The 22793-nt window shown below is 38.6% G+C and overlaps 1 protein-coding gene across 2 annotated transcripts in view; it reads right to left on the bottom strand.

Moving 5' to 3' along the window:
- MYT1L (myelin transcription factor 1 like) overlaps positions 1 to 22793 on the bottom strand; it is a gene marked incomplete at both ends in the record, with an annotated part of 123723 nt that overhangs the window by 78056 nt on the left and 22874 nt on the right. For both annotated transcript variants that reach the window (XM_081326218.1, XM_081326219.1), the window contains one exon: positions 21517 to 21878. In XM_081326218.1, the coding sequence (XP_081182344.1) occupies positions 21517 to 21878 (362 nt within the window). The remainder of the gene's footprint in view (positions 1 to 21516; positions 21879 to 22793) is intronic.

Below are 22793 nucleotides of genomic sequence, written 5' to 3'. Positions count from 1 at the left end.
CCAGCAATAACTTAACTCATACCCACTCCTGACCCTCCAGATAACCTCCTTGTCATCTTAAGCAGGTAAGAGGATCTTAGCAGGTGCCCTTTGGCCCCATGTTCCCAAAAGGCCTGATGAGAAGCACTTTTACTCAGTTTGGTTTTTAAATTCTCTTCTGACAATGCACCCCTCTGCCACTGAGGCAGTGGTTGCTAAAGACTAAGCAGGAATTTTTATAACTGAAAGACTGCTCACTTTAGCCTCCTAGTTTATACTAAAAAGTATTCCAATTCAGACGTGACTGAATTACAGCCTGTGCTCTGCTACCGAACACAAAATCCTCATTTTTATCTCACATGTTATCTTCTTAATCTGATTGTTCAGAGGTGGGGAGTTGCATATGCTTATTAAAAAGTGGCTTAAAAAGGATAACTCCTGCAATCTTTTCACTTTTTCATTTTGATTTGCACCGTTTAAATTTATATGCAATCTAGAACACAATTTTGTATCTGCACTTAACTCAAAAGTGATGTGCAAAATTGCTTCTGTTGGGAGAAAAGCACCTAAAAACATGCAATTTTTAAAACAAAATTTTATATACATGAAAACAGGATATAATGGACTTGAAGTTGGAAAAGTGAAGAACACTATCAACAGTTTTGCCCATCTCAGCTAGCATAGGACAATAAAGCAATCTATGTCAGGCACTGCTGAATGATGTAGCTTCCTATTTATTCTTTCTATTGCTTTCTTCTGTGACACCAACAGATAAATACGTCAGCAGTTTCCAGCATTTCCCCATCTTATTAAACCTGTGAGTGGAGGTCGAAAGGAGTAAACTACAGTTTCTAAGCAAGGCCTAAAATTCATCACGTACAAAAGTTTATGCCAGTTTAAAATAATACATTATCAGACAGCAGGTAAGATTTGTGTTTTATATTTCCTGCTATGGAACGGCTTAATCTAGATATATTCAGATTTGAAAATCTAACTTACGGAAATGAGGTTTCATAGGCAGCAGTGCATAAAAAAAGTGGAGACTGGAAAGCTGTATCAAAAAATTCCACTTTTATGGTCCCAGACTTTGTTTTGATGAAGAGACAAATTAAGTACCCACTTAAAACTTAGCAAGCCCTTAACCAATCAAATATTATCTGAAAGGCCTCCTAAATTTTAAGAGTGACTTTTAGGCTTCTCTCTTATTTATTCTTAGCATTTGTTTTTCATTGTCTTCATTGTGCCTTACTATCTTTCAGGTTTTGCCTCTTTCCCATTGTGCTAGAAAAGATTGGTAGTAGATAATACCATCTTATTAGTTTCAAATCTGGGACCTTCTGCAACATCAACAAAAATGGGAAATATTTCTCTATTTAGGCTAATATGAATAAAATCCCTTTACAGCCAAGGCATGCCTACTAAACCTGAAATATGTTAATAACCAAGAACCACAGCCAGCTAGAGGTCCCTGACTTTTACAACAGTACCCATTAATTGTCACTTTTTAATCCTTAAAAACTTAAATGGGCTTTTCAGTCTTTTCCTGACTGCTATGGTAAGAGGTGACTATCTTGCCTAGCTAATTCTGGTTTTGGCAGATGATGCTTACAGTTATGGCCTGAATTATTAATCTCAAGCAAACTTTTAAAAAAATCTGTCATTGTGAAAGAAAAATCAGATACCATTATATCATGTACTGTAGCCATTTTTGGTTCTACCTATTAATACCTATGTATATTCATGTAAATATAACTGCTTCACACAATTTAAAAAGAAACAATGTTCTAATGTAACTCCCCACCTGATATATGGGCTGCAATGCCCAGAATTTCCATGCTGTGTGTACAAATATACCCATTGTATAACAGTCAAAAGTACCTGTTTGGGTGAACTGGCCTAGTGATATTTTCTCAAGTGCAAGTAAGATGTAGTTTTCTGACACCTGAACTAGACAAACATATTCACTAAAAGTAGAATGGTGTATCAAATCTCACATGTTTCTAACTTTGAACAGAGTTCCTACGCCTATTGATTAAAAATAGTTCAAATATACTCCATTTCTTCTATCTGAGTTCTTACCCTGTGATAATTATGGTAGTGAATTGTCTTTCAATTGCACTGTATCAGGATTAACCCCCCAACACTGAATAACCCTCAAGCCCACTTGAGATAAAGTAAATAGTTTAAATAGCTAAATTTACAAGTTTAATGGTAAATTTCTAAATGATGAATGTGTAATCATTAAGATTCATGCAATGAGAGTAATCAAATTCTGTCAACAGTTCTGGCATTTCTATAAATTTGACTGTGTCAGCCACTAGCATAAAGTTTTCAACTATGAGATTATTTCAGGTATCCATTAACTACAACTTCTTACTCACTATTTGTGTTGTGCATCACCTAAAGAGATTAAAGCAAGGGGTATGTGCTAAGCTAGAGAAATAAGAACCTCACTGTGCCATTATGGAAAAGTCCTAATGTATATCTCTGACCTTTTCTTCTTCTGTTGGAATAATTTATTCCTTAGCTATCGGGAAGGCCAAGGTATAATTCTGTCAGCGCCTTCCCTCCTGCCTAGTTATTAATGGATAAAAGAGAATCAACAAAGCTATCAGGTTTACCAGGTAGACCAGATAGGAAACACAACCTTATGCTGAACTAGATTTCAAGCCTAGTTTCTTGGAAGCTTTTGTGGAAGTCAGAAATTTTTGCAGAAAGCCACACCACATCCTCTTCTGCATGCATCTGCTACTTTTTTTATTTATTTATAAAACCTTTGCCAGTTTGAGCTGCTCCTTTAATAGACTTTGGGCTGCTTGCCACTTGTGTACTAAGTTTATGGCACATGGGATTGTACTTTCTCATCTGGTTGTTGGTAAGCCCCTGTAAGTTGCCTGGAATGGGAACATACCAGTGAGGAGTGTGTTGCACTATTGTAAACAAATTCAGCAAGAGGTATAAAATCAGTCCAGTTGTCTTGCTGGTTTGAAATATAGTATCACAAATGCTGCTTACAACAGTTGATTTATCTTCTTGGTTTCTCCATTAGTGTCTGGATGTGAGGAAAATGAATTAATTTTAATACTTAATAATTGCAAGAGGAACTTCAAAAATTTGGAAGTGAACTGACTTCCTCTGTCTGATTGACCCCTATATCTCTATATCATGATTGATTCCACTATATCTAAAGACGTGGTGCAAAGAGTTGAGCTATTTCCTAGGCCACTGGGGTCCTTTGCAAGGAATAAAATGAGCCAATTTACTAAATAAATCCACCACTACAAGTATGTTACTATATCCCTGAACTGGGGCAAGATCAATGATAAAATCTAGAGAAGCAATGTCCCAGGGCTGTGATGGGTTTTTTGCAGCTGCAGTAACCTAGCCAGATTACAGGGATTGGTTTTTTTTTTCTATGACAGATATGACAAGAGGAAAATTCTTTTTGTTGGCACAGACATGAGACCACAGAAAGTTGATGTTAGGTTTTAAATACCTTCCATGTTCTGCTGTTTTGTTGTTATGGCACAAGTACTTCAGATATTTCAGCTGCACTCTCTTCCCTATGAAAGGCACAGCTGTACCTTTTGGTCTCCCTAGAAGTCATCCATTCGGGCCTAGTCATGTTTGCATCCTGCTGGTGCTGTGCCCTAATCTAATCAAACAGATCAACAGCCTATCTTCCTGCCCCTGCCAGATTTTCATGTTGGACTGATGTGTGTCACTGGTGTGACTCAAAGTTGCGTGTTTAGAACACTGTTACCAGATGGGATTCTGTAGTGATTCTGTAGCCCAAACAGTCGAATTGAGACAAGTCAGAAGCACACTTTTCTAGTTGGAGAAAGAGCCTATTGTCTTGTAATTTTTGCAATGCATTTCTAGTTACATGCAAGGAAGGATCTTTGGAATAAACTGATATGTCATGTAAGTATAGCCACCACAAACCTGTCTAGAATTTCTGAAAATAAGTTGTTAATGAACCAAAAAGTCCCCAGCCCCACAGTTAACTAAGCCAAAAGGCATCACTGTATATTGCCATATCTTGTATCAAAGGCTGTTAAATATTTGTGTCCTACTTTCATTATGATTAGATCGCAAGCAATTCTCAAGTCTAGTTTTGTAAAGATATGTACCTTTTGTAGCCAGCTAATAGATCTGAGATAAGTGGAATTGGGTAATGATCTCTAAGTGCCATTCTTTTCAGGTCTTTGTAGTCATCAACTCTGTGCATGGGGACTCCTTCCTTTCCTTTCAGAGTGGCTGTTGCTTCTCCTTGTTTTGGAAGGACAAAAAATGTGGTTGTTGATTCTGTTGAGCTGGAAGGGTGTTTGACCACCAAACATTCCTTGAAACTGACTAAATAATGGATAGACATAGGATACTGTCTCTTTCCTGGGATTGGGATTCTAGTTTCAAAATGATGACACAATTACATGCCTGGGGACAGGGAGGTAACGCAACTGCCTCTTCCTCTCCAAACATATCTGCAAAATATGGATATTTTTCTGGCAGTGCTGGTTCTCCCATATTCTGCATTGGAGTGGGCAAAGTAAGCTTTCACTGCTTATAAGTGATGTGGCTGGCATTTAGGAATGGGGAATGAGGGCATTCCTTTTATCCAATTTGCATCTGGATTATGCAGCTGAAGCCACTTTATTCCTAAGATGGCAGGTACTTGTAAGGAGGCAGTAACATACCACGTTATGAACTCGGTGTGATCTTTGATTGTCAACTGCAATGGAGCCAATGTGCTGCAGAATCAACCCTGCTCTTAGTGGCTGTCCATCAATTATCTTGACTTCATTGGGCTTTCTAGAGCTTGAGTAAGCAATTTTAGTTTCTGTACTTTTTTATGTCTGTTAAATTAGTGGTTGCTCCAAATTCTACCATCTTGCTAGGAGCTAAGGTAACAATAACAGAAGTAATTAAGCATGCTTGCCTGCTGTCAGCTGACAAACTCTCTTCAAATGGTGGCAAGCCCCCCACCCCACCCCTTTCAGGGTTCTGGTGGTTTGGAGTGCAGCAAAGTTTCCCTGATGTGCTGGTTCAAAGAAAATTGGGCATTTGCTGGCTATGAGCTTTGTTGATTTATTTTGCATTTCATTTCTATGCCAGCTATTAGCACTTTTACCAGGCATGCTGTGGCTATGCCTCCTGGGACCCCAAGGTAAAGTCACAGTCCCTGATCCCTTTTTCTTTACTTCTCTCCTGATGACAGGGAATTCTTAGATGCTCTGATTTGCATCTAAGCCATTGGGATAGGGTAAGACAGACCCCATTCTTAGATGCTCTGATTTGAGCAGGCCATTGGGATAGGGTAAGACAGACCCCCATACCATTCCTTTCCTTCCTAGTCAGGCAGCTATTATTATACAGTGCTGATGTAGCTCTTCTTTGAGGTGCCTTGCCTTACCAGATCATCTCTGAGATCCTTGGTCAGCCCTTCTTTGAACTGGTTAGTCATTCTACCCTATATAGCCAGAAAGTAATTTAAAGTACAAAATATATGACCGTACTCTGCTCTGTGAGCTTCCAGATCCCTGAACTAGCAGTGATTCTCTGATGGGATCCTCAAAGTGTCCTTTGAGTTTACGCATGAAGTCCTAATAGTTGTTCAGCACTGGATTGTTCCCTCAATTCATGGAATTGCCCACTTAGCTACTGCTTCCTTCTGCAAACTCAGCACAAAAGTCACTTTGGTGCGATCAGTGAAAACTCCACCAGCTTGCGTGCCATAAACATTTCACATTGAATGGAGAATGTTGAGAATTGATCCTTCTCAGCATTCTCTGACCAGGTATCACGGGAATGCAGGAGCATGTGCTGAGCCATCATCTGTGGTGCTGCTGAGGGTTGGAGCAAATCATGCATCAGCTGTTGTGTTAGTTGTATCATGGCCTTCTGCAAATTGGTCATCAGTGCATCTAGTTCCTCCTGTTGTTGCAACAACATTGCTGCCAGTTGCTTGGCAGATAGGAGAGTTCCTTGAGGATCAGAGGCCATTCCCGAAATTTCTCACCTTGGAAGAGATATAGAGACTTGCAAGACTGATGTCAACCTTATTAAGTAGACGAGACAGGAAGCACAACCAGGTACTAACTCTTTTTTATTGTAAGAGTATATTAATAGAACCTTGCTAGTCTGAAGATACAATTCTCCCGCCATTTCCTTTACAGCCTAAGAAACTAGGGAGTTTCTATCGAGTCTTTTGGCCTACCCACTATACAGCTGTGGACTATGCTGTCTCTTATCTGACTGTTCCCCGGGCTGAACCTCCCAGTTTTAGGCACAGATTATTTCTTCGGCATGGGAATGATGATCGTTGTCTTGAAGCACTTTGGGACAACAGTGGTGCTCAGAGAAATGTTAAAGATGTTGGTGAAAACATCTGCCAGTTGGTCTGCACATCCTCTGAGCACTCTGCCAGAAATATTGTCTGGTCCCGCAGCTTTCAGTGGGTCAACTCTACTTAGGTCTTTCCTCATGTCAGCAGTGGAGAGACAAAGTATCTGGTCGTTGGAAGGAGGTGTGGTCTTCCTTGCTGTGTCATTGCTCTGTGCTTCAAAACGAGTGTAGAAACTGTTCAATGCATCTGGAAGTGAGCCATTGCTCTCACAGGCAGATGGTAATATTCTGTAATTAGTGATGGCTTGGATGCCCTGCCACATATGCCGTGGCTCTCGCTATTCTTAGGGCTGCTTTATCACCTGCCCTGAACGCAGAGTCTCGAGTTTTCAATAGAGCACGCACCTCTCCAATTATCCATGGCTTCTGATTGGGGTGTAAAATAATTTTCCTGGAGACTGTAACATCATCAATGCACTTGCTGATATAGCTGATGATGTATACTCCTCCAAGTCAATGGAGTCGCCGTTGGTTGCAGCCTCCCTAAACATGTCCCAATCAGTGCATTCAAAGCAGTCCTGAAGAGCAGAGATGGCTCCTGCTGGCCAAGTCCTCACCTGCTTCCGTACTAGCCTTGAACGCCTGATGAGTGGTCTGTATGCTGGAATTAGCATAACAGAGATGTGCTCTGAATAACTGAGGTGGGGGCGGGGCTTCACCCGATATGCACCCGGGATGTTTGTATAAACAACATCCAGCATGTTTTCCCCTCTGGTTGCAAAGTCCACATTTTGATGAAATTTAGGGAGCGGAGCACAGTTCTGAGATTTGCATGATTGAAATCTCCGGCAACAATAAATAATCCACCAGGGTGTGTGTTCTGCAGTTCGTTGATAGTCTGGTAAAGTACACAGAGCGCTTCCTTAGCATTAGCGCTAGGTGGAATATACACTCTGAGTATAAAAGCAGTGGTAAATTCCCTGGGTAAATAAAAAGGTCTACATCTCACAACCATAAACTCCACAAGTGATGAGCAGTAGGTAGAATGAGGACAGAGTTTATACACCATTCTGTGTTGATGTAAACACACAGTCCACCACCACGGGTCTTACCACACAGAGCTTTCGTTCCTATCGGCACGAAACGCGGCTAACCCATCCAACTGAATAGTAGCATCCAGAACTCTTATCACTCAGCCATGTCTCCGTAAAAACAAAGACACAGCAATGTCTGTACTCACGCCGTGTAGCCTGCTGGAGTCTGATGTAATCTAATTTATTGTCCAGGGAACAAACATTTGCTAGCAAGATAGATGGTAAAGCAGGCTGACTAAAGTTAGCCTTTAACCTAGCATTTACCCCTGCTCATTTTCTGTGCTTCCGCTTCCTCTCACACCGCTTCTGATGCCCCCTCCTCCATCCATCGGCTTCTGGTGACGCCGGGGTCTGAAGGCCTGGGCTTTGGAGCAAGCCAAGGTTACGCAGCTTCCTCTGCAAATCTTCGGTATTAATATTGTTGAAGTTGTTGGAGTTGTTTCTGAGTTTCCATAGTGTCTGACGATGGTACACATAAACACCAGTTGCTCTGACATCCATATGTTGTATAAGACAGCTACCACATAAAAAAGATAGCACCATTGAATCTGAAGTGGCCGCTGCAAGCTACTGCTGCGCCGCCAGTGTCCCTAGTCCAGAGTGTCTGTTATTACAGATTTTAAAAAATCTGTGAAGCAGCCTTATCGTAACCTTCTACTAACCACTAGGAAGGGAAGCATCATCAGAACCTCAACTATTCCAAAAGGATTGACTCTAGCTAATCAGTCCTAGGGAGCTCCTAGAGCATCTAGGGAAGAGAGGGGCTAGAATGTCTGGGGAATCTTTAAAACAGAAGATAACAGTGAACTCTCTATGATACCTGAAGGTTCCTCTCCACTTATTAAAGACACAAGGGAAATGCCAGTGACTAACAAAACCAAAAATATTTTTTTCACCTCCTTCAAAACATGTAAACAAAACAGTCGCACAGCAATTCTGCTGTGTCACCATAAATTGATATCAAATTTGTTGACTGTTAGGACAAATCATTTGGTTATAATATTTTTATATTCTGTGATAAATGAGAATCATAGAAAGAATAGTAAAAGAGGAAAGGGCAGTTCTGAATGTTTTTACTCTGAGCCTTTTTAGGAGAAAAATAACAGGCGGCTCCGCAATTTATCAACTAAGCAGAAAATTAGCAAATTATTATGTCTGAACGGTATCAACAGAGAATTCTTAAAGAAATCAAAGATGCTGACCTTTTAAGAAATACATGTAAGTAAAATCATTGAATGAAGCTGGACTTTTGATGACTTACAAAGACAGATCCAAGTTCCATCTATATGTTCCTTCCTATACCGGCATCCTAAAACATTTTTGTATATTTGAAGTGCCTACTTGAACTGAGCTATTTTTTTTTTTGGAACAAGCATAGAAAGCATATTGAGACAGTCTTAATTTTAGGTATAAATTAATAGATGTGTTCATTATGTTCATTTATCTGTCTTTTTCTGTGTCTCTACAATATATCACTTAAATCACTTAAATATGAGCCAGCAATGTGCTGCAGCTGCCAAAAAAGCCAACACAGTGCTAGGCTGCATTAACAGAGGGATAGAATCAAAATCATGTGAAGTATTAATACCACTTTACAATGCCTTAGTAAGGCCACACTTGGAATACTGCATCCAGTTTTGGTCACCACGATGTAAAAAAGATGTTGAGACTCTAGAAAGAGTACAGAGAAGAGCAACAAAGATGATTAGGGGACTGGAGGCTAAACGGTTGCTGGAATCTAGTTTAATGAAGAGAAGGGTGAGGGGTGACATGATAGCAGTGTTCCAATGTCTCAGGGGTTGCCATAAAAAAGAAGGAGTCAAGCTATTCTCCAAAGCACCCGAAGGCAGGAAAAGAAGCAATGGATGGAAACTAATCAAAGAGAGAAGCAACCTAGAACTAAGGAGAAATTTCCTGACAGTTAGAACAATTACGGTAATCAGTGGAACAACCTGCCTCCAGAAGTTGTGAATGCTCCAAACACTGGAAGTTTTAAAGAAGAGACTGGACAATCATTTTTCTGAAATGGTATAGTTTCCTTCCTGAGCAGGGGGTTGGACTAGAAGACATCCAAGGTCCCTTCCAATTCTATTATTATTGATCATCGCACAGTCAGCCAGATTTGGCATTTGGCATTTTTGTCTACCTATTAAGTCCTTACCAAGGACCTGGGATAGGCAGATGTGGACGTTTGATGGTATTACAGATATCGTCGCAGGATGGAAGCAGTTCCTAGTAAGGCCGCCTTTTGCAATTGACTAATGGCGAATTTATCAATGCCAATGGTGTTCAAGTGGTGCTCCAGTTGTTTTGGGATTACACCCAAAGCGCCTATTACTATTGGTACTACCCTTGCTTGCCTTTGCCACAGTCTTTCTCTTTCTATTTGTAGGTCTTTGTATTTTGTTATCTTCTCCAGTTCTTTCTCCTCTGTTCTGCTGTCTCCAAGCACTGCTACATCCATTATCCAGACTTTTTTGTCTTTCTTATCGACAATTGTTAAGTCTGGGGTGTTATGTTGCAGGTGCTTGTCTGTTTGAATTCTGAAGTCCCAGAGCAGTTTAACTTTATCATTTTCTATGACTTTCTCTATTTTATGATCCCACCAGTTCTTACTTACAGGCAAATGATATTTCTTGCAGATCTTCCAATGCACCATTGTTGCTACTTTGTCATGCCATTGCTTGTAGTCAGTCTGTGCAATCTTCTTGCAGCAGCTTACCAGGTGGTCCACTTCTTTGCATAGGCGGCACTTACTGTCTGTTGCTGTCTTCTCAATTTTGACTTTGTATGCATTTGTCCTTAAGGCTTGGTCTTGTGCAGCCAGAATTAGTCCCTCGGTCTCTTTCTTCAAATTTCCTGCTCTTAGCCATTGCCAGGTCTTGTTATTATCTGCTTTACCAGCTATTTTTTTAATGTACTGGCCATGTAGTGTTTTGTCTTCCCATGCCTCTATTCTGTTCTTCATTTGGTCTTTCTTGTAGGCCAGTTTGGTCTCTCCAGTAGTCAGTAAGCCTTCCTGATATACTAACTTCAGTGCATCTTTATCATTGTCCTTCAGATATTCTTCCAAAGACATTTTTTCTTCTTTAACCATCTGATGTACTTGCAGCATTCCACATTGACCTATTTGCCTTGTTAGATAGAGTCTGTTGTGATTCAGGGTCAGCCTGTGGGTTCAGCAGTTGGGTCGGACGACTCAGAGGAGGAGGAGGGGGGTGTTGAAGAGCTTGCTGAGGGGATTGGACAGCTTGATGAGAGCCCCCAGCAAGGCCCCTCTCATCTGGTCACGATGCAGACCCAGCTGTGTGAGCCTGACAGCGTGGATGAAGATGACCCACAGCTGGCCCTGTTCAAGGACGCCCGACGCAGGAGGCAGTCAGTCAGGAGTAAACAGAGGAAGGCAATGGGGCACCTCGGAAGGAGGCACAGAGAGGCCACGCCCTGAACTGTATTTAAGGGGAATGTGTGGGAGGGCTGGTTTGCTGAAGGCAACCGCTTGGATTGTTCCTGCTTCTTAGCTCGTGTTTTATGGTTGGTGTCTTGTCTTGCTGTTTTATGTGAATAAATTTGGCAGGCTTTATTCCAGCCTCTTGCCGTTTGTAAAGGGGTTGTCCCTGCCTTTTCTGCAGGGCCGGTAGCAGGCTGGTACAGAACAGAGTCTGTCAATGTCACTGTGTGGATGAAGGGCATGATTCATTGTCATTATTTTTCTGGTCTCCCTATCCATTGCTTTTAGTTCTGCTTGAGTCCAGTCCACTATTCCAGCTGTGTATCTAATGACTGGAATTGCCCAGGTGTTGATTGCCTTCACGGTATTTCCTCCATTGAGTTTGGACTTTAAGATCTTCTTCACTCTCTTTATGTATTCACCTCTAATCTTTTTCTTGACTTCAGTGTGCTTGATGTTGTCAGCTTGAAGGATACCCAAGTATTTGTAGTAATCTTCCTCATCCAGACTCTTAATTTTATTTTCGTGGGGCATTTTATTCCTTCAGTTTTCACTATTTTTCCTTGTTTGAGAGTAAGTGTGGCACATTTGTCCAAGCCAAATTCCATTGAAATATCTTGGCTATATATATGGACAGTGTTCAGCAGCGATTCTATTTCAGATGATGTTTTTCCATATAGCTTCAGATCATCCATGTAAAGGAGGTGGGATAGTCTGGCAGATGTTTTTGATGTTTGATAGCCATGTCCTGAGTTATTCAGTATTGTTGACAGAGGAAACAGTGCAATAACAAATAGTAGTGGTGATAATTAATCTCCTTGAAATATTCCTCTCTTCATATTAACCTCTACTAGTCTTTCACCATTGACCTGCAACTGTGTCTTCCATTGTACCATTGATCTTTGCACAAATTTTCTGATATTTTTACTGACTATTATTTCTAGGCACTTGATTATCCAGTCATGTGGCAGAGAGTCAAATGCCTTTTTGTAGTCAATCCATGCCACATTCAGTTTGGTCTTCCTTTTCTTGCAGTTTTCCAAGATCATTTTGTCTATTAGGAGTTGATCTTTTTTTCCTCTGCTATTGGGGCGGTTTCCTTTGTGCTTGGGTGGAAAGAGATTGTTTTCAACTAGATGCTGTTGTACTGCATCAGCTACAACACCAGTTAGCAATTTTAAAGTTGTTGGTAAGCTAGTAATTGGCCTGTAGTTGACTGGTGTTGCTGGATTTTTCATTGTTAGGTAGGTTTTCCCAGTTGTTAGCCACTTTTCAATTTCTCCTCCTTGCAGTATATTGTTGAACTGCTTGGCAATGAGTGGGTATATAACAGTTAGATGTTTCAACCGAAACCTATGTGGTTCATCTTCACCTGGTGCTGACCAATTTTTGATCTTCCTTGCTCTTTTTTCTACTATTTTTGTTGTTATTACTAGTTCTTTCATTTCAACTTCTGTTTTATTTGCATCCACCTCTTTTAACCAAGCCACATCCTTGTTGTGTTTCTTTGGGTTATCCCATATCTGCTTCCAGAACTGTACTGTTTCTTCCTTGTCAGGTACTGACTGATTCATTGCAGTTTGTCCATTGATGGATTGGTAGAAACATTTCTGATTGGATTGAAATTGGAGGTTCTGCCTATACTATGCAATTCGAGCTTTGTATCTACTGATTTTCCTGGCTATAGCTGTTATTTGCTGCTTTATTATTTCCAGAGCTTCCTTGATCTTCCTTGTTTCTAAGTAGTATTTCTTGATTAGGTATTCTTTGGTTTTCTTGTTCTTCAGCTTCTTTTCTTTCATCTGTTCTAGCTTGCTTGCATGTGATCTTAACTTGCTGATTTTGTTTTCTAGTCTAACCTTCCATTTTTGTGGTGCACTGTTTGTTTTTCCTCTTTGTTGATTTTGCATCCCAGGTATTCAGTTATAACTGCAGCTGTGCTGTACATTAGTTGGTTTGTTTCTTGCAGTGAATTGGTGCTTATACTTGATATTGCAGCATTTGCATCTTTTAATGCTTGTGCTAGCTGTTTCTTTGGAACAAGTTTCAATGCAGGCAGCCTTATTCTCTTGTTTTTGTGCTGTTCTAGATGCTCAGTTATTCTTTGTTTCAATTCTTTTATTTCTTTAGTTAGAGGGCTTTGTTCTTCCTGAGGAAGAGGTGCCTGGTTTCTGAATGAGAATAGTTGTATATCTCTGCTGGATTCCTTCACTGCCAACTCCCCCTGGCTTGCCTCTACATTCTGAATTACTTCTGGCAAGGCTTTCATTTCTTTGCCCTGGGTAAACCTTTGCCGTTAGTCCAATTCTGTTTCTTTGAATACTTTATTTTTTATTATAAATCGGCGTTGATCTGCTAGTCTCTGTTCTGTTATTTCTGATTCTGGATATTGTTCTTTCCAGAACTGGTGCATTCATTTTAGATATCCTCTTCTTGTTGGACTTGATCTGTAATAACAGATCATTATTTCTTTGTTTTCAATCACTGTTTATCTGTGATGGGTAAACACCTTTTCTTCCAGTAGTTCTGCAGCTGCTGGCCCTGGTTGCTCAGCCAACAGTCCTGAGTCCTGTAACCCATTTTTCACCAGATATCCAGGAACTCCATCTAGCATGGACCTTGTATTATTATTATTATTATTATTATTATTATTATTATTATTATTATTATTATTATTATTATTATTATATTATTATTATTATTATTATTATTATTATTATTATTATTGTTGTTGCTGTTATATATTATGGTGCTATTTAACTTTTTATAAAATATAAATTTATAAATCTATACATTTATAAATCTGTAAACTATAAATTTGTAAATCTGTGAATATATTGTTATATGCACATCTATCTTTCTGTCTCTCCATCATACATTCAGAATGATATGGTTCTGTTTATTTAATTTTATATCAAAATAGCATATCATTATGGATGGGTGGAGTCTATCAATAGTTAAAAATAATCATACACATCCTGCAAATTTCAGATGTAGCTCATACCGATTATAGGAAAACAACAATAGAAGAGGACCTTTATGTCCTATATGGGTACTGTTGAGGCACCTCCCTATCTATTCTCAAATAACATTATACATTTAAAAGTGCACATATACTTTAATCTGATCTAGCAGAGTTCTTATGTCCAACTTGTATATAGAGCTATGTAGGAGTCTGTTCTTTGAGCTCAGTGTGATTTAATACCTATTAAGTAATTTATGGAACTTTCACTACAATAGATAGGAGGGAGCCCTGAATTTGGCCATTACATTTTTGTATTCATTACTACAGTATTTGTCAACTTGAGTTTACACACATATTTGTTATTATAAACATTAATTTTTGTGTGATCTTTCTTATAGGTAACATTTTACTATACAATGGGTAGGTATGGCCTCAAAGACCAGCACTTTTGGATGCTGGTTGTCTAGCACAGGGCTTTTCAACCAGTGATACATCAGCATGTGGCACATTAGCACGTGGCAGGTGGTACGCAGCCCTGCCTAGCCAAGTGTAGTGGGGGAGGGAAAGAACCAGCGCAGGCAAGGACTTACTGTGTGAGAGAGTCCTCCAGAGCTACAAAGTGGCTGGGGCGAGGCAAAGGCCCCAAGCTCACTTCCGGCTCACCCTCCCCCATGAGAAAGGAGGAGGAGGGGACGGAGACAGGAGAGGCTATAAAAGGAGGCAGTTTGGGTGGAAGAGGGATAGAGAGAAAAAGAAGCAGCCTTGGGAAGTGGTGGAGTCAGCTCTAGCTGTACCGAAGGGAAAGAAGAAGGAGGAGAGGAAAGGAAGGAGAGGAGAGGAGGCCAAGCAGGCCGGCCATGAACCGATCTATAACTTCTGTGGCAGCCACCTGTGCTGGCAGCAACAAACAGGCAAGAAATGCAGCAGGGGAGGGGTTGCCCTCCACAAGGAATGAAGAAAGGTAGCAATGAAGAAAGGCAGCATCAACTGGAGGTGAGACATGGAGGGAGGGAGCGAGGGAGATGGAGAGTGGAAGGATTCTTAGGTGCTTTTGTGACTTTGAAGTTCTGGGATTTGTACAATGTGGGCTTTGTGTTCTTAAGGAGTGTTTGGCAATTTCTATTAGGCTGATGGCTGATGTCTAGTGTTAGCTTCTATTGCTCTGCTATTGTTAGCTGTACGTTTTGCTGCAAGGGATTTTGAAGTATTTTTCTCCTGAATGGATTTTGCCTTTAGCATTCCTTTACTTATAAATGGAGCCATTTGGGGAGGCTGCCAGCTAATACTTACATTTTTTTTCTTCCTTAAGTACAGGCTGTGCTCCTTAACTTTCCTTTCTAGCCAGTAGTTAATTCTTAAAGAGGAATGCATCTTTTTAAGCTAGTTTACTCAGCAGCTTGTCTTTTCTGTCTCTGGAGGCTTTTCCTTGTTTGATGAATATATGGAAGAGAGAAAATATGGTTTTTTTCCCAAATTCTTCGTTCAGAAGGAGGTGGGCATGAGAAAGAGGGAGGGAGGGAGGGAAGTCCTGCCTTAGCACTTGGCCACCAGCAGCCCTGCCATTGACTTTGCTTGTCAAAAGGTTGCAAAAGGAGATCACATGACCCTGGGACACTGTGACCATCATTTATTTATTTATTTATTTATTTATTTAGTTGCATTTGTATACAACTAAGCCAAGCATCCAAATATAAATCACATGACCCTGAGCATGCTGCAATGGTCATAAGTGTGAAAAATGGTCATAAGTCATTTTAGTGCAGTTGCAACTTTGAACAGGGGTTGGGGTTTTTTTGGTCATCAAGTTTTTGACACCTTGCTAGGTGGTACTCAAATATTGTCATATCCTATAAGTGGTACAATTGGTGAAAAGGTTGAAAAGCAGAAGTCCAGCAGAAGTCTCACTGACTTTATTATCTTTTTTTTCAGGCAAGCAGACTTCATTCCACTAGTAGAAAAAAAATGTTTATTTTGCCAGCAGATGGCCCTCACCATTTCACTGCTCCCTACAATTATCTGAGGCCAAACCAGAGTCTGAAAATCAAGGACCATCTTCAGCTTTAGTATGTATTACAAATCCTCTGGAAATTTACTGTAACTGACCAAGCTATAATAAACACTACTCAGTCTAGCTCATGAAAATGAATACCTTGAACTATGTGCGTGCTTGCTACTGAAGGAAGAAAATGCACTGGAGCTTTATCTATGTGTCATAGTATTCATTTCAATCAGTCAGCTTTTACTTTCAAGGTGCTTACTCTAAGGATAAGTGCATTGTTGCATGGCTTATTCCTGCTGTACCATATTAGGAAAAGAAGAAAAAAGAAAACTGGGCAGTGATTTGTAGAGGTAGAAGGAAAGCTAGGAATTATGTCTAATCCAAGAATTTCCAAAGTCTCTTGTAGTAAAAAGAATTCTTCTTGTGTCTTAAAGCTAACATACTGATTACAGTATAAGCTTTTGAGGCTTTCACTTTATCTCATTATGAAAGTTGGTTTCATTTTCCCCCCTATATTCCTAATTGATTTTTCAAGTAGGGACCTGACTTTCCCATTGTTATGAAATATCCATATACTGGGAATTCCATCCCTACAGTGTAAAATATAGGTGGTTTGGGAAGAAAATCTGGCTCTCAGTTTCAAATATACAACAGAAAAATGGGCCATCAAACAAATCAACCCAGAATTCACACTCAAAGCACAAAATGACCAGGATCAAATTATCACACTTCATGTACATTGTGGAAAAACCTAGCTCTCTAGAGCATCCTGTGAAGCTGGGAAAGGTGGAAGGAAAGAGAATAAGAGGATGACCAACAGCAAAGTGGATGGACTCAGTTACGCTGACAATGAATGTGCCACAGGCAGATCTAAAAGGATTGATTTGAGGACAAATTCTCCTGAAGAAAATCTATCATTGTGGTTGCTAAGAGTCAACACAGTCTTGATGGCACATAATGAATACCTGCTGTACCTTTGGGTATAGGCAATTTGTAAAGAAAAATGCATTGAGCAAACAGTTCTCAATTTTGAATATATGCCCGTGTTAGTTGGAAGGGCTTGCAAAGTATAATAGTATAAGTTATTTTTAAAAAAGAGAGCAAGAATGAACTGCTTTGCAGAAGTAATACACATGGTACTGTTTTCTTAACAATAACTTATTGCAAAATAAAAATAAAGGCTGTAACCATTTAGCAAAACTCATATTAAAAGGTAAAAATCACACCACTAAAATACATGGTACAGTATTATGGTTCATTAAAGAGTTTCCATTCAACAATTAGTGAATGAACATTATTTGAAAAATACTGAAGCTAAAACATATGAAAAAATGTTTTCCCCCATCTAAAACCAGATTCAATAACCATTCATCCTTCTGTTAACATAGTTTGATAATAGGATGCTCACGGTTTACAACATGAGTATTAATTTTCCTGGGAGTTCTAGATTCAGCCTGATTCTTCCTAATCCTAAGGGATTGTAAAATACCTGGTGCATAAGCCATCTTGAATGTCTTCATATGATAAAGGCTAAATGGTGCCTTAGAACATCTGTTCCTGGAGCTCCTCCAGCGGAGATTTCTTTCTATAATAGAAAAGCTTTGTGAAACAGTCTTTGGGAACCATCTATGTGATGTGAACTCCTCTCAGAAGGAGGAGAAAAAAAATCTGCCAGTCTGGCTCTGCAAACCAAATGGGACACTGATACCTATTAAGCAATAGCCACCACAGAGAAAGGACTTTAACCCAATGATTAAGATTGCCATGTTGCACAATGTTTATAGGATAGGATATTTCATATGGGAAAGGTTACTTTATCTTTTTGGGGAGGTCCCAAAAAAAGTGGAAAATTAGTTATTTTTCTATTGCCAAGACAAAGCAGTTAACAAGACTTTAACAAACCACTCCACTGCAGAATAAAGGTCCCTTTATGAAAATTATGGACTATACCACATTGGACTGGTGCAGGTTGGTAGATACATTTTTATTTTTACTTTCTTGTCTACAGCTATGTGGGAATGAATTGCACAAATTCCATCCCTAAGGTGGTCTAGAACCTGGTCTTCTTGCTCTAATCCAGTACCTTAACCATTACACCACACTGGCTCTGAATTATATATATATATGTCGTATTCTATCTTGAATATATCTTTTTGATTTATTCTATTAATGTAATATAATGAATATATTCTAACAAGTATACTCAATATATTTAACAGGACCAAAAGGAACTTTTTTAAATGTTGAAAGAAATATGGGGGATAAAATATTTATTTCAGTATTGATCTAAGATCTGCTTCCAAACGTATTTGGTTCTCTTTAATTGGTATTTTGAGATTTGTAAGAGTGTTGCTTTAGTATGCTTTATATAGTTTAATCAAATATTAGAAGAGGAATTTTTGTAAGGGCTTTACTTCCTTTGAAATGCATGTCCTATACATTGTCATCAGGTCAAAAAAATTCTAAGAGATCACATGAAAATTCATATGCCCTGATAGAAAACGCATAAAATTAGATTGAATCTTCACCTAGAAGATGACATAAAATGAATTTCCAAATATCTGTGCTCTGGGCTACAATCATTCTCTGCAATGTCTGAAGGCCCTCCATAAAGTTGCACTCTGTGCTCCTAAAAGATTGTCTCCCAAATCGGAAGAGGCCTTTTTACAATAGCCTTAATACAGCAGGAAAAGCTGCAGAGAAAATCAAAAAGGCAAGCCTCAGTAAAGCATGCAAGCACCACACACACACACACACACACACACACACACACACACACACAAACACACACACACACACACATTTTTCAAAATAATATTGTAGTCCTTATTTGATCTTAATCTTATCTGATGCAGAAGAACCCTGTTATTCTATAAGAATATATTTGTTCATTATTTTGTTTCTAAGTGATCTCAAAAGAAACTTGTGCAAATTAATGGTAACTTTTAAAACATTACCCATAGTATTTATCTTAAGGGATTTCAAGATATTTATTTATAAACTTTGATGTCTTGGTTTAATTCAGATCTAATATTCCCAGCCACTGCATTTAGAACAATCTTCCCCAAACTGTGAAGCTCTGTTCATAGCTCTGCTGGAAATTAATTCCAGTCCCAAAAGTTTTAGTTAAGCACTTCTGTGAGGCACCAGTTTAAGAAAGATTGATTTACAAATGGAAGCATTCCTTTCCCTCCTTTCCTTACTGTCTTCTCATAGTGTTTATTAATATTACATTAATTTAAATTAGAATCCCATTTTGAATCCTGTTTAAGAGAGAATTGTGGCTAGAGATAAAGGCCATGGTCAATGAAAAATTATGTTACCTACAATTAAGACCAGTAGCCAGGCAGTGGTAGAATGAGTCTGTCTAGGCCCACAGTCTGCATTCTCATAATTACATATATTGTTCAGATTTGGAAGAAAAATACAAAACAAATTATAACCTAACTGCATTTGTATCTTATATGAAATAATTAAATCCTTCCCAAATCTTGAGTTAAAGAAAAGGAAGTTTGTACTTTAGTCATTTATCCTTTTTTTGGGAATACCATTTTATCCAGTAAGCCACTGTGTGATCTGTATCTATCTATCTGCATAAACGTACTGCATAAAACACAGTAAGGAAAAACTATTAGTAATTATTACTAATTGAAGCTCTTTTTCTTTAAAGAACTTCCCTCAATACTCAAGGCCCTGTTTATTATTGGTATTAACACTGATACAATTACTTTTCAATCATTATGTGTTCTACTTCCTGTTTCTAGTAGAAATGATCTATTCATTAAAAGAATTACCCATAAAGCAATAATAATTATTTCTTATTGATTCAGATCACTTCACTGTGTGATGGTGAATTAATAAAAGTAAGGTATTCCATTATATATTTGTAGCAACCTTAGTACATAAAATCTCTGTAATTTAATTTTTTGACTCTTATACTGTACTTGATAGCATGGATTTCTTTTCAGCTATAGTCCCAGGCAGGCATTTATTTGCCTGCAGAAGAAATACAGATAATATTTAAGCCAATTTACCCCAAATATTCCCAAGTCCTTGATGTTCCACATGTACATCTGAAAGAGGTTCTGTACATAGATACAGTTGAGAATGCCTTAGGCAGGTTTCTGCTCTCTGGAAGTCCTCAAGTGTCTTTAGTGACATTCATTTACAGATTTTTTTTAAAAAAACATGCCTTTATACTGAATTCATGAATATTCAAAAGAGGGACTTGGGACCAGAGTTTTGTAGCATGCCTAACATAGTTAAGTTTATCTGTATGCAAATGAATTTTGGTACTGCACTTTCCTACCCAGTGTAATCACATGCATGTCTGCTCAGAAGAAAACTTCATTGCAATTGATTGGCTTTATGCTATAGCTAAGAACGCATCACCCCAAATTATTGAAAAATAGCTGTATTATCCTATTTGTATAGATAATCTTCGATAAATGATTAAAGACATTCCTCCTTTTCATGCAATCTAAATTAACAGAATATAAAATATCCCTTTCTGTTTTGCAAAAAGCTTCATTATCCTCTTCCCCCCCCCCCCGAATTTGGAGAAGGAAGTGAATGAATTTTGCTTTTATTTTAATAAAGTATCTTTGCCTTTTTCTAGTTCTTACCTAGTATAATTCTACAAAAACAAAAATCAGACAACTTTCATACCTGGCTCCTAAGAGGAATCCGACTGAGGAGTGCTGAAACTTTTCTTATATTTTTATTGGTTAGAAAGGTGAATCTACCCAATCAAAAACGTGTTCCCTGGAAATGGGAACAAAATATTTTTTAGATAGCTCATTAATTTTTGCATGTATGTTAATTTTCATGGCATTATCTCATGATCTAGTTATTGTTGGGTTTGTTAAGTTAAATAGTCAGAAACTAGTGTTTGCACAGTTTGAAAACACTAGTTATTTTTAGAATCCATAATAACATTAAAACATTTTTTAAAATCCCCTGGCTTAATGGCAGTGGTAATATATTAGCTTAATAACTAATGAATGCCTCTTTATTTGTCACTGAGTGTATACATAAAGGTTTTAAAATGGGGTTTCTACGTATATCAGTCTCCATCATTTTTGTAAGTCAGCTAAAGTACACAACATCCAAGTCTCAAAGAACCAAAGTATATTTAATTTGTTCCTTTTCTACACAAAGCTGTCTATTCAAATTTTCCAAAGGGAAGTTTCATATTGCAATGCCAAGCGTACCTGCAGACATGTGAACATATACTTATGAGAAGCAAACCATTGCTATACAGAAGACAGCTGTAGCAAACAGTTGTCTGTGTAAATAATGAATATCGATATGTCCTTATGCAATCATTTGCTTCCACATATCTTTGGTTACTGTTCTGGGATGGATAACTATAGGCATCAGCATAGACACCCGTTTCTGCAGGAATGTTTGGCACACCTAGCTAGCTGCTCATCACTAAGCTATTCACTCTGAAAGCTGATCCAGTAGCTGAGTCAAGAGCTATTTCTAAAACAGTAGTCTCAGGTTATTATTAAGAGAACACAGTGATAATGGTTGTCAGCATGGAGCAGAGAGATTAGGCACAAAGACTTCTATTAATCTTAGTGAAAGGTACACTGTTAAATCTCACCGTTCCATACTGGAAGATTAACACAAAATGCATATGGAGTGGTTTATTTTTTATTAAGATACTGTTCATTACCACTTTCTTCTTCCTCCTCTTCCTCTTCTTCTTCTTCCTCCTCTTCCTCCTCCTCAACTTCATCTGCTTCTTCCTCCTCCTCCTCTTCCTCCTCCTCCTCTTCTTCTTCCCTATCTACTTCTTCCTCCTCCTCTTCCTCATCACCTTGTTCTTCATTATCATCAGAATAGTCCTCTTCTTCCTCCTCCTCCTCTTCCTCCTCCTCCTCTTTATCATCCATTTCTTCAGTTCCATCTGTTTCATAACATTCATCTACTGAAGAGTTGTCTGTTTTAACCACAAATGGTTTTCTTTTTGGAGCTGGTTCTTGGGGCTGCTTTTCTTGGGTTTTTCTTTTTTTTGCCAAAGGACAGCCATAAACACTGTTCAGAAAGAATTAATACATGCGTTATTATACTCTCTACCAGATCACCAGTCAAAAGGGGTGAAATACTTTGCTGCAATTTACTGCTTTCTTTGAAATATATACTTCCCTCCATAAAAACTGTAGGAGAGATGAAAATATTTGGCAATGTACCAGAAATTAACATTGAACAGCAGTTATGGAAATTCTTATTAACCTTTTGCCTTATTGCCCTTTTAATTAGAATCCATGCAAAATGTTTTACAGAATAGATTATCATTATCCAGTGGGGCTTCCTGGTGTTCTCAATCATTAATTAATATTATGATTTCCAATATGGGTTCTCTCAAATGTACAAATCTGGTGACCTGATCTAAAACAGGAAGTTGCAAATCACTGAAAGAGAAGCACACTAGTATGTCCACTATAACGCTGTAACCACCAAACCAAACTTAAAGTTTTTGCATAAAGATTGTATGTGGTTCAGTATAACTTTTCAGTAAACCAAGACACCAAATTTCTGTCCAATTTACCCAGTCAGGCAGAGATTTCAAAGAACCATCTCTTATTTAGTCACCTAATTACATATTACTCCTGAACTATAAATAGTAGCACAATCCTATATAAGAGATACTGTTAAGTAGCATGCTCAGAAATAAGCTCCACTGAGATTAATGAGACTTATTTCCATGCGTGCAAGATTGCAGACTTTGTCATCTTTCTGCTAGCTGGATGATAAAGAGCCTTTTTAAAAAAAATAACAACAGGTGTGCATAGGCCTTGCCTTCCAGCTAATAAAAGAGAGAAAGAACCCGTGGCTCAGGAAGTTAAAACACTGCCTGATATATAATCAGCCCAGGTTCGAATCTCAGATAAAGGGTATGACTAACTGATGAGAACATAAAAGAGTTCGAAATGATCATCTTAGCCTCCC

This window comes from Vipera berus (assembly GCF_964194415.1).
Source record: "Vipera berus genome assembly, chromosome: 1".
In the NCBI taxonomy this organism is placed as follows: domain Eukaryota; kingdom Metazoa; phylum Chordata; class Lepidosauria; order Squamata; family Viperidae; genus Vipera; species Vipera berus.
This window is presented reverse-complemented; position numbering and strand designations above follow the sequence as displayed.